This window comes from Aotus nancymaae, unplaced genomic scaffold (assembly GCF_030222135.1).
Source record: "Aotus nancymaae isolate 86718 unplaced genomic scaffold, 86718_ANA_hifiasm-v0.15.2.pri h1tg000039l, whole genome shotgun sequence".
NCBI classification, from domain to species: Eukaryota; Metazoa; Chordata; class Mammalia; order Primates; family Aotidae; genus Aotus; species Aotus nancymaae.
Genome location: NW_026988453.1, coordinates 8322214 through 8334536, shown reverse-complemented (window position 1 = coordinate 8334536; position 12323 = coordinate 8322214). Strand labels below are relative to the sequence as shown.

General features: G+C 40.5%; 1 protein-coding gene across 3 annotated transcripts in view; it reads left to right on the top strand.

Annotated features, from left to right (window-relative positions):
• The first annotated feature begins 939 nt into the window (after nt 1-939).
• Nucleotides 940-12323, top strand: part of RBBP5 (RB binding protein 5, histone lysine methyltransferase complex subunit) — a 32799-nt gene continuing 21415 nt past the window's right edge. For all 3 annotated transcript variants that reach the window (XM_064360277.1, XM_064360276.1, XM_064360275.1), the window contains exons 1-3: nt 940-1116; nt 6204-6229; nt 7075-7247. In XM_064360277.1, the coding sequence (XP_064216347.1) occupies nt 1098-1116; nt 6204-6229; nt 7075-7247 (218 nt within the window). In that variant the 5' untranslated portion in view covers nt 940-1097. The remainder of the gene's footprint in view (nt 1117-6203; nt 6230-7074; nt 7248-12323) is intronic.

The window sequence follows — 12323 nt, the reverse complement described above, 5'->3', positions numbered from 1 at the left end:
TGTCAAAGAGGCGGACTGGACTAGCTACGTAATTTGCAGAGCCCTGTGCAAAATGAAAATGCTGGGCTACCTTGTTCAAGTTTCATTATTGTTTCCAGAAGTTTGGAATTACAGACAATACTGCAATTAATAACCCTGTGTATGTGTATTTTTCCATTGCCGGAGGAGACCTAGCCCGAGTACTATTTTCTGCAGCGAGTCTCTCTTTCCGTTTTCTGATGAGCCAGAGCATTTATAGTAGGAATGTGTTCATATAAAATTTGCTCTTTCGCTAGATACCATCAACTGGACTTCTCTAATTGCTTTGGGTATCTCATCGGAGTTCTGTATGACTGAGCTCCGGGAAACAGTCCACCCCTCATTCCAATTATTTTTCACCAGCGTCCCGGTCAACGCTGGGTAAACGGTAAAACCTTACATAATAAGGTTTTTGTTATCCTAACATAAACAGGCCTAACATATGTTATCGTACCTTTCGGTAGGATCAATGGCATATCTTTAGAAATGAGAAATAATTTTCACGAGACTGAAACACCCTGCAACGCCTCCTACACACAGGGTAAGTACGCGCCTTGATGAAGTCAGCCGCGCTATACACCCGAGCACTAGGGGACGACCTCCCTGCTTTCCTGCATTAGTAGGACTGGCCCGGAACCTTTCCTGCTGAGTCTGAGGTAGGTCGCCCGGACAACGCCGCTGAACACACAACACAGCAAGCGCTAGTAAGTAGGCTAACTGTATGCCTGGAATTTCTAGCTCACCTACATGTTCTCGGAGCAAATAGCCTTAAGTTCTCGCACCATTTAAAGTCACTAGTGACAATAACATCTTTGTACCCCCAGCAAAGATCATAATTAATTGTTTCCGAAGGAGTTTACGCTTGCTCTTGGTCAGGCATATATTTGGGCAGCCCAGTCGAAACGAACAAGGAAGGCGGGGGAAGAAAGCGGAAGCCGCGGGGCCTACTAAGTCCGAAAGTCTCCGGAGCTTGCGCCAGGCTACTCGCGGTGCCCACCACTTAGACGCAAGTTGCTGAAGCCTGCCGGGGAGAAGGCGTTGTTGCCGGAGCTGAGACCGGGCGGCCACAGTCCGCAGGGATGAACCTCGAGTTGCTAGGTGAGAAGAGTTATGGCTGCGTTTTACAGAAGCATTGGGTACTGGAAAGGAGGGAACCCGGGTTGGAGGGGAGTCAGGCTGCAACCTTAGGGACACTGTCCTGCGGTGAAATATTGGGCACATCTGATGTGGAGCAGCAACAGGAGGAAGTCCAGCTTCTGCCCGAGTAGATTGCCTTGCCCTTCCCGATGCTACTTTCATATCAATTATGCAGCTATGGGGACGGACAGTTTGTGACTTAGCTTTGATTATGAGGATCGCAGGTGCTGAAGTAGCCCGGAGCAGGCAGAAGTAGAGTTGTTGGAGATGGAATTTGAAGAAGTGAGGCTTGGGATGAAGCTTTGAAGACTTGTCAGGGAATTGGGTTCCCGGACAGGTTAATCTTTTTGTAGAAACTAGATGTCGAAGGAGGAGACTTGGAGATCTTCTGGTAGGAGCCTCTCATTGAATAGATGAATAAAGGCTTAGAGGGTAATGGTCAGGCCCTAAGCAAGTAAATGGCATAGTTGACACTGGAATCTAATTATTCTGACTTCCTGTTTAAGGTCCTTTACTAGGGAACATGTGTAAAACACTGAGGTGTGAAATACGGAGGCAACTGCCTTTTGTCACCCTCACTTTGGGTCATTTCCTCCTTACCTCCTATCCAGATTGTTTAAAAACCGTAGGTCCTTCCTCCTGGACTTCCAATAGGTGACATTTAGCATGGTAACCTAGGGATATCTGAGGTTTTCAGATATCCCTGCACGACTTGCTATTCCTTCTAGGTTTCTCTTAAAATAAAAATCAGAAGTTGTGTTAATTGTCAAAAGGGCTACAAAGATACTTAAAAAATGGTCTTTGCCCTTAAAGCGCTTTTCATTAAGCAGGGAGTTTAAGGTGATTATGTAAAATAGCTCTAGTATAATTGAGAATGTAGGCAGGCCTGAAGAAGTCATTACCAGTTGCTACGAATGTTTGGAAGAGAGAGTGAATGTCTTTGGGGCAGAGGAAGAAAGTCAGCCAGGAAAAACAAACCCCTAAAACCTGTGGAGGAGTTGGAGTTTTAAGTGGATTTTTTTTTTTTTAAGACAGTCTTGTTCTGTCACCCAGGCTGGAGTGCAGCAGCACAATCTTGGCTCACTGCAACCTCTGTCTCTTGGGTTCAAGTGATTCTCATGCCTCAGCCTCCTGAGTAGCTGGTACTACAGGTGCACACTGCCACACCTGGCTAATTCTCGTATTTTTAGTAGAGATGGGATTTCACTATGTTGGCCAGCCTGGTCTTGAACTTCTGGCCTCAAGCAGTCCATCCACCTTGGCCTCCCAAAGTGTCCGGGCTTAAGTGGATTTTTACAGTTGGTAAAATATCAACAGGCTGAAGTATGAAGATATGGGGAGGGATGCTCAGTAGGAATGTAAGGCATCAGTGAGAGAAGACCTAAAGAATTTTCCTGCTTGGCCAGGTTGTGGATAAAGAGGATGTGGATAAATAGATGGGGTCGGTTGCCATCTATTTTGTGTCGGCCCTCGAATGCCTAGCTGAAAAGTTTGGGCTTTTTAGGGAAGGTAGCGTAGATGCATTGAAGGGTTTTGACTTAGTAAGTAACTCAATTAGAGCTGAGTCTGTATGGTTTGTCTGACAGCAATGTGGAGTTGAGTTTTGGAGAACCAGTTTGGAGGGCTAGATTATATGAGTGATAAGGAAGGCCTGAGCTAGGACATAGAAAAGACATTGAGGAGGTAAGGATGACAGATTTGAGAAGAGATTGCATATAGTGGCAATGAGTAAGAGAATGACGTGAACAATGATGGGAGCAAATAAAGGTGCTATTGATAAAGTGTTAGGACATTGGGAAAAGACAGCTTTGGATATGTCATGTGTGGTCTAGGGGTCAGGAGATAGGTTTGGATTTATGGGAGAGATCTGTAATCTTACAGATGGGCTCATTGAAACCTAGTGAATAGAGGACATGATCAAGGGAAAAGCGGGGAGGGGCAGAAAAGAAAATTGCCAAGCACACAATCTGTAGTTAGGGGCTAAGAGGAGGAATAAGTGATAATAATAAGTTAGCTAAGAGTTATAAAGTACTTACTCTGAGATAGGCATATTTTTAAGTGCCTTCTGTATATAATTCCATGTAGAGGAAGAAGAGAGTACAGATTGGCGTGGTGTCTTCACAGAAGTCAATCAAAACAGTTGAGTCTGAGGGCTGAGAATGGGTTGCTGTGTTTAGTCCTTTGGCAGCTTGGGACCCCTCAGCAGCTGGAACAGAAGCCAGATTACAATGATTTTAGAATAGTGTGGGAGACAAGGGCAAAAGGTTGACCCATATTTTTAAAAATTGAAGGATGGAAGAAAGGTGATAACACTATTACTTTGAAAGAGTAGCAGGGTCTTGCAAAAGGCTTTTCTTGAATGATGGAGAAGATTCATTAGGATGAACTTAGGAAGGAATATTTATTTTTATTTATCTTTTGAGATGGAGTCTTGCTCTATTGCCCAGGCTGGAGTGCAGTGGTGTGATCTCAGCTCACTGCAGCCTCTGACTCCTGAGTTCAAGTGATTCTCTTGCCTCAGCCTCCTGAGTAGCTGGGATTACAGGTGCCCACCACCATGCCTGGCTAATTTGCTGTACTTTTAGTAGAGATGGGGTTTCACTATGTTGGCCAGGATGGTCTAGAACTCCTGATCTCATGATCCGCCCACCTCAGCCTCCCAAAGTGCTGGGATTACAGGCATGTATTTTTAATGTGGTTACGCAAGTGGCTTATAGGTAAGATACTAATTTTACTTCTGCAACCACTTTTTGAGCCCCTGATGTGTATCCACCAGCATGCACTGGAGATATAGTTAAATAAGATTGTTTGTCAAGCTTATTTTTATCACAAATCACAGCAAGAAATATATATTCTGTCACAGCTTATTATATATACATACACATACCCACATGTGTAAATTTCTCAGAATTATACTTAATCCTTGTTATGTTCAGTGTCCTCTGATATTTTCTAATCTATTGAATATTCTAATTTTCCAGCTCACTAAATTAATTCTTCCAACTCACTAATTTATCCATTTATGGTGGATTGTGTCCTACTGTTTGGAAAATGTGGAAATAAGATACCACTTTGCCCTTATAAATAAATAGAGCTAAGGAGAGAGACAAACAAGTAACTGTGTATAATGTGTAACCACAATAAATGAATGAGCTATGGGAATCCAGCTGAAAGCAGTAATGAGCAGTTGAGGCTGGTGTGGTGGCTCATGCCTGTAATCCCAGCACTTTGGGAGGCCGAGGCAGGTGGATCACCTGAGGTCAGCAGTTCAAGACCAGCCTGGCCAACATGGTGAAACCGCCTCTCTACAAAAATACAAAAATTAGCTGAGCGTGGCGGCATGTGCCTATAATCCCAGCTACTCAGGAGGCTGAGGCAGGAGAATCACGTGAACCTGTGAGGTGGAGGTTGCAGTGAGTAGAGATTGCACCATTACACTCCAGCCTGTGGGATGAGCGCGAACTCTGTCTCAAAACAAACAAACAAACAAATAAATAAATAAATACACACACATACACACACACAGAAGAAGGTCTCCCCATCCCATATTTTAAGTGGGGTTTATCCTTGTATATCTTTTTCCTTGCTTATATAAACATATTTACACAAAAATTTGTAAGCACTTGGCTGGGTGTAGTGGCTCACGCCTGTAATCCCAGCACTTTGGGAGGCTGAGGCAGGCGGATCACTTGAGGTCAGAAGTTCGAGACCAGCCTGGCGAACATGGTGAAACCTTGTCTCTACTAAAAATACAAAAATTAGCCAGGCTTGCTGGCACGTTCCTGTAATCCCAGCTGCTTTCAAGGCTGAAGCAGGAGAAGTGCTTGAACCCAGGAATCAGATGTTGCCATGAGCAAAGATCACACCACTGCATTCCAGCCTGGGCGTCAGAGTGACACTCCATCTCAAACCAAATCAAAACAAAAAAAGAAATAAAGAGAATTTTGTGTTTAATCAACTACCAGATGCTGTTGCAACCTAAATGCTGTTATTAGGAAGGAGTGTGATTGCTGCTTTTAATAAAGGTATCAGAGGGTAATTGTGATAATTTGACTGATATGAATTGGCTCTTGCCTTTCCTTGCTGTTATATTAGTAAATATGGAAATAAATTGTGAAATACCCACAGGGTGTGATGGAGAAAGACTTTTGCTAACTTGGATATGTCAACAGTTCTCAAACTTTTTAGTGTCAGATTCCCATTATACTTTTAAGAAGTTGAGGACCCCCAAAGAGTTTTTGTTTATGTAGGTGGTATCTGCCTACCAGTGTTTACCAATTTAGAAGTTAAAACTGAGACAACATTTTTAAAGTATATTATTTAGAAATAACCATAATAAATCCATTACATGTTTATGTAAGTAGTTATTTTGTTTTCAAAAATAAAAAGCATTTAGTGAGGAAAATGCTGCCATTGTCTTGACATTTTTTTTTTTTTTTTTTTTTGAGACGGAGTTTCGCTCTTGTTACCCAGGCTGGAGTGCAATGGCGCGATCTCGGCTCACCGCAACCTCTGCCTCCTGGGTTCAGGCAATTCTCCTGCCTCAGCCTCCTGAGCAGCTGGGATTACAGGCACGCGCCACCATGCCTAGCTAATTTTTTTTTTTTTTAGTAAAGACGGGGTTTCACCATGTTGACCAGGATGGTCTCGACCTCTTGACCTCGTGATCCACCCGCCTCGGCCTCCCAAAGTGCTGGGATTACAGGCGTGAGCCACCAGACCCAGCCCTGTCTTGACATTTTTACAAATTTCTTGAACGTTTGCCTGAATAGAAGTTGGCGGCTTCTTACATCTGTTTCCGCCTTTGCTCTGTTGCAATATTACAGGTCATACAGTCTCAGGAAAACTCATCTGTATACTTCCAAGATAATGAGAGTAAACCAGTCATCTTAGCAGGATCTTGAAAATCAGTGTGGCCTCATGGAGTGCCTGAAAGGGCCTCAGATGCCCCTTTCGCTTTGTCCGTCACTGCTGTATACTGTTTGTGAGTTGTATGATCCCTGCTATGTGGCGCATGTTCCATCAACTCTTTCTTTGCTTTGTTGCAGAGTCCTTTGGGCAGAACTATCCAGAGGTAAGAGTATTGTATTGTGGTGATTTTAGGAACATAGTAACTTCTGGGTGTTGATGTTAGAACAGAAAATGCTTTTTGATCCTTACGTTTTGACGAAAAGCATTAAGTGTGATAATATATGTTTTCTTATTATAAGGAACTAGTGTATAATTTTGATCAGGAGGAAATAAGAAGTGTGGGCTAGAAACCCTACCATGATGTTGTAATCTTACAGTTCATTTTCCTTTAAATTAAAGAAAAACTTGGGCTGAACGGTTTTTCACAAACAATACCATCATAGGTTTTTTTATGTGCTTTTCTCGTTTTTGATCAGTTTTTACACAGTAATCAAAATATATGCTTTAAGTGTGCTTTACTTTTTTACGTGTAAAATTATTTTGTAACACTTGAATATTTGAGAATAGACATTGTGGTTATTTTAAACAGCTTGATATTGATATGAAAGAATTTGACTTCTCTAGTGTTATGCATATAGGCTATTCCAGGTTTTTTTATTGTTGTTTTAAATTCTTTTTCTTGGGATAAATTTCCAGAATTATTATGGCTGCATCAATAGATATGACATTTTAAATACTTGTGTTATATTTTGCCCATTTGCCCTCCAGAAAATTTATACAAAGTTATAGTAGTGATATAAGGGATTGATCACATCTGTTTCTAGAATCTGTGGTTATCTTGAATAAATCTTTCTTCATTTTGGCTATTTTAATAGAAATAAGACACAGAGAAATTATTTTGGTATACAATATAATTTATATTCAATAAAAGTATCACAAATGATAATCTTTAGGAAATAATTTGAATACCTGGCTGTTATTGTCTTTCGTATTTGTTTCAATTTTTAGGAAGCTGATGGAACTTTGGATTGTATCAGCATGGCTTTGACTTGCACCTTTAACAGGTGGGGCACACTGCTTGCGGTTGGCTGTAATGATGGCCGAATTGTCATCTGGGATTTCTTGACAAGAGGCATTGCTAAAATAATTAGTGCACACATCCATCCAGTGTGTTCTTTATGGTAAGAAATTTTTAAATTAATATGTTAAATATGAGTTAAGTTAGGAGAATGAAGGATAACTATGTATTTGCTAATCTCATCGTAGATATTTTAGTACTTAGATTTTTAAATATTCAGCCATTAGTAATACAGTTTCTCATGGTTTCTGTAGATCCTGAGCCCATGCTGTTCTTGAAGCCCCTTTCTTGGGATAAATTCATTGTATTATGAATCTATATTAGGTGCTGAGAATATCTCAATACTGAAATGAGATTTTCAGATTATAATTGTAGTATCATTGTGATACTAACTTTTCATTTAGAGTAAAAAGTCTCGGTTAGGACAGAAGCTTGGAAGTTATTGAGTCCAGCTTTGTCCAAGTTACTGAATTTCAGTAGTTTTAGTGATCACAAGTATGACTATTCCTTCAATGAATTATAGTTATTAAGGCTTTATGGCAAATGTAAAAACAGTTGAAATCTGCTGTTACATAAATTCCCATTGATTTCACTCTTACTCTCTGAAACCATTTGCTTCAGAAAATTTTATTTTGGGGCAGCATTTTTTTTAAATGAACTTGAGGCCAAAAAAAAAGAACCCAATCAGATCAAGGTTAATTAAATGTATTATAAAGCACTGGATTGGGAGGAGGCACGAATCATGTAAAGTTTGGCCAGTAATATATTGGTGGCTTGGGCCACAACTTTTTTCTAATAATCCAGGAAGCGCTGGACTGGATGACCCTTTAGGTTCCTTTCACTGCCTTTGTGTTTCTTTTTTGTTGTATTCTTGCAATAAAGATTTAAATAGATACACATATTTTTAACAGCTTTAAGAGGGGTGTGTGTGGGTGTGTGTGTGTGTATGTGTATTTCACATAACATAAAATTTATCCAAAGTGTACAATTCACTGGTTTTTATATATTCAGAGTTATGCAACCATCATCATAATATAATTTTAGACCTCCTGGCTAGATGCACTGGCTCATGCCTATATAATCCCAGTGCTTTGGGAGGCTGAAACGAGGGGATTCCTTGAGCCCAGGAGACCAGCCTGGGCAACATAGTGAGACCTCATCTCTACAAAAAGTAAAAAAAATTTAGCCAGGTGTATGGTGCACATCTGTAATCCTGGCTACTTAGGAGGCTGAAATGGGAGGATCACTTGAGCCCAAGAGTTCTAGGCTGTAATGAGCCATGATTGTGCCATTGCACTCTAGTGCCTGAGCGACTATAAACCTTATCTCTTAAAACAAAACAAAAAAACGAAAAAAAACTCTTACCTATTAAAAATACGTGTTTTTTTTTTATGTAGTAATATATACTTATTCTAGAAAATCATGGAAAATAAAATAGAAATAACTAGTATTTTCTGTAGTCCTAGTAACCAGATACTACTGCTTTCTACCTACAGCTTTTTTGTTGTTGTTTCTTTGTTTTGTTGTTGAGACAGGGTCTTGCTCTGTGGCTCAGACTGGAGTGCAGTGGCTAGTCACAGGCATGATCACAGTTCACTGCAACCTTGAAGTCCCCGGCTCAAGTGATCCTCTCAAGTAGCTACAGATGTGTGCCACCATGCCTGGCTAATTTTTAAAAAAATTTTTATAGAGACAGGGTTTTGCTGTGTTGCTTAGGCTCATCTTGAACTCCTGGCCTCAATCGGTCCTCCCACCTCAGCCTCCCAAAGTGCTGGGAGTACAGATATGAGCCACCATGCCTGCCCAGTTTCTAGATAAGATTTTTTAAGCATAGTTTGTAATGGTGCTATATTCTGTAGTTTGCTTTTTCCCTCCTAATACTGTCTAGACATTTTTTTTTTTTTTTTTTTGCTTGAGTAGCCTTTAACAACTTTTTAATGAGTTTATATTGTCTCGTAGATAAACCATAATTTACTTAACCGTTTTCTGGTTATTTTCCTTTATTACATAATGTTTAGTGAATGTCTTTGTACCTAAAGTTTTTCTTAAATATTCATTCATTGAGCAGGTGTTGACCATGAGTTATGTACCAGGTGCTGTGTTAGGCTCTGAGGACACAGAAACAAATGAGAAATTCTTGATGATTAGTGGGAGGTGAATTTGCATACAGGTACATGTAATAAAGCTTCATACGTCCTATACAAGAACTATATTTGAGATTTAGTGGAGGTAAAAGCGCAAAGAAAGAAGTTATCAATTGTAATGGAGGGGAATAATGGTAGAAAAGTCATCGTAGATGAGATAATTTATAACTTTATTTTATTTTATTTTGAGATGGAGTCTTGCTCTGTCGCCAGGCTGGAGTGCAATGGTGCGATCTTGGCTCACTGCAACCGCCCTCCACCTCCCGGGTTCAAGCAATTCTCCTGCCTCAGCCTCCCGAGTAGCTGGAATTAGGTGCACACCACCATGCCCAGCTAATTTTTGTATTTTTAGTAGAGATGAGGTTTCACCATGTTGGCCAGGGTGGTCTCAAACTACTGACCTTAGGTAATCCACTTGCCTCAGCCTCCTAAAGTGCTAGGACTACAGGTGTGAGCCACTGCACCTGGCCAGATAATTTGTAACTTTAAATTTGTAAGATAAGTAGATGTTTGCCACATATATTCCAAGCAGAGGGCACTGCACAGGCAAAGGCATATCAGCTTGAAACAAGTATGGTGCGATGGGGAACTACAGGTATCAGGACAGCCGGATTGCGGTATGGGAAATATGATATGACGAGAGCCAAGGTAAACCAAGATCCTCATGGAGAACCTCATTGCCATACTCATGAATTTGAACCGTAGCTTGTATGTACTGTGAAGTCATTAAAAGATTTTGGCAGGAAAGTAACATGATGGGTTTTTATTTTAGGAAGATCTTCAGAGCAACAAGTAGAAAAGAGATCGAAGGGGCAACAGTGAGTGAAGATAGAACTGCTGTGGTGTAGGCTAGAGATGATGAATGTTGCAGTAAGAAAGGAGTCAAGTTAGACAGATGTGAGAAATGGTAGAAAAAAGGACTTAGTCATTAATTAGATTGGGATGTGAGTGAAGTGGAAAAGTTAAGGTGATTCTTAGGTTTCTGGCTTGGTTGAAGAAATGAAAGATTTGAGGGGGAAGTGGTAAGTTCAGATTATGGTTGCGTGTCTCCTATTATTTTCATGGTAGTTGATGGCAAATATTTGTGTTAGAGTATCTTCCCTGTAACGAGCTAAGTGCTGTGAGAATACGAACCTTGTGTGCCATTTCACTGCTATGTTCTCAGCTTGTAGCGTTGTACTTGATACATAGTAGGCATTCAGATACTTATTGGATGAATGGGAGATGTTCCAACAAGCATCTGAGATGCCTAGTGGGCATTTGGTCTATGATTTGTCATTACAGTAGACTTCCAGAAGTGTGTTATTAGTCAGAGAATATAGAGTGAGAGATTTTTCAACCCTTCTCTATACTTGATTATTTTAAAAAAATTTATATACAAATTTTTGAGACATAGTCTTTCTCTGTTACCCAGGCTGCATTGCAATGGCGTGATCTTGGCTCACTGCGACCTCTGCCTCCCAGGTTCAAGCAATTCTCCTGCCTCAGCCTCCTGAGTAGCAGGGATTACAGGTGCCCACCACCATGCCCGGCTAATTTTTGTAGTTTTAGTAGAGGCAGGATTTCACCATGTTCGCCAGGCTTGTCTTGAACTCCTGACCTCAGGTGATCTGCCTGCCTTGGCCTCCCAAAGTGCTAGGATTACAGGCGTGAGCCACTTCACCCAGCCATTTAAAAATATTTTTAAAAATTCAAACAATATATAAATATGCAAAGTAAAAAATGAAAGCCGTCTGTCTACTTCTTGGGGTAACCACTGTTATACAGGGTATGGAATGATTTATCTATGAGATATCTGTATCTCTTTATAGGTAGAAAAAATTAGTACATATATTCACATAATGTTTTTTAAAAATATATGTTTTATTCTGTAGCTTGCTTTTTCCACTTAGCATATAGTAAATATTTTTCTGTCTCATTATTTTAAATAGTTGTGTCTATAGAGTATTGCATGGTATACATGCATCATAGTTATTTAACTGTTCTTTATTTGGGCATATTAGGGACTAAATTTTACCAAGAGAAGTTCTGGGTAGGCGTGATAGCTGACTTCAACTATTATAGTTGATGTGTGAAAGAGATGAAATGGCCCAGGATATAGAAGCAGAACTGGTGGGTACTGGCTGGGTGCAGTGGCTCATGCTTGTAATCCCAGCACTTTGGGAGGCTGAGGCTCACAGATCACTTGAGGTCAGGAGTTTAAGACCAGCCTGGCCAACATGGTGAAACCCTGTCTCTACTAAAAATAAAAAAATTAGCCAGGCATGGTGATGTGTGCCTGTAATCCCAGCTACTCAGGAACCTGAGGCAGGAGAATCACTTGAACCAGTGAGCTGAGATCTGACCGGGTGACAGAGCAAGACCCTGTCTCAAAAACAAACAAAAACCCTAAAAAACAAAACAGCACTAGTAGGTAGTGAACAGAAGTTAGTTAGCTATAGGGAAACAAAAGTTAACTCCAAGTAGAGAAGAGCTCTCAAGCAGAGGTGCCATGGATGGGATTGACTGCCCAGGAGAGAGCTGTCTGAGAGCTGTTCCTGCCTGAGCTTCCCACCCCGCTTTTTAGGATGCTGCAGAAGAAATCCAAGCGCTGGATGGGGGCCACAGGTGGATCTAAATGATCTTTTAGACTTCACACGGAATCAATAAAGACCCATCTGTCTTTGGGAAAGAAGCTGTGAGAAAGTATGATAATCCCTAATTTTTAAGATTATGGAATTTGGAATTGAAGAATAAATTATTTTCTTAGTTTTTTACTTTTGTTTATAACTTAATTTTTAGTTAGATTTCCCTCCATTATGACAGAAATACAAGCTTGCTGTGAAAGAAAACAAAAATTATAGTGCAGTAGCAGTAGGTTTTTTTTTTTTTTTAACCCACCCACCCCCTAGTACAGAAGAGTTTAGAGGGAAAACGGAATCATAGCTAACATTTTGTTCTGTAGTCAAATTGTGCTAAAAGGCTTACAAGAATAGCAACGAAACCTGTTCCTTTTTTCTCCTCACTTCCAGTCTTGTTCCGTTCCCAGTGGACTT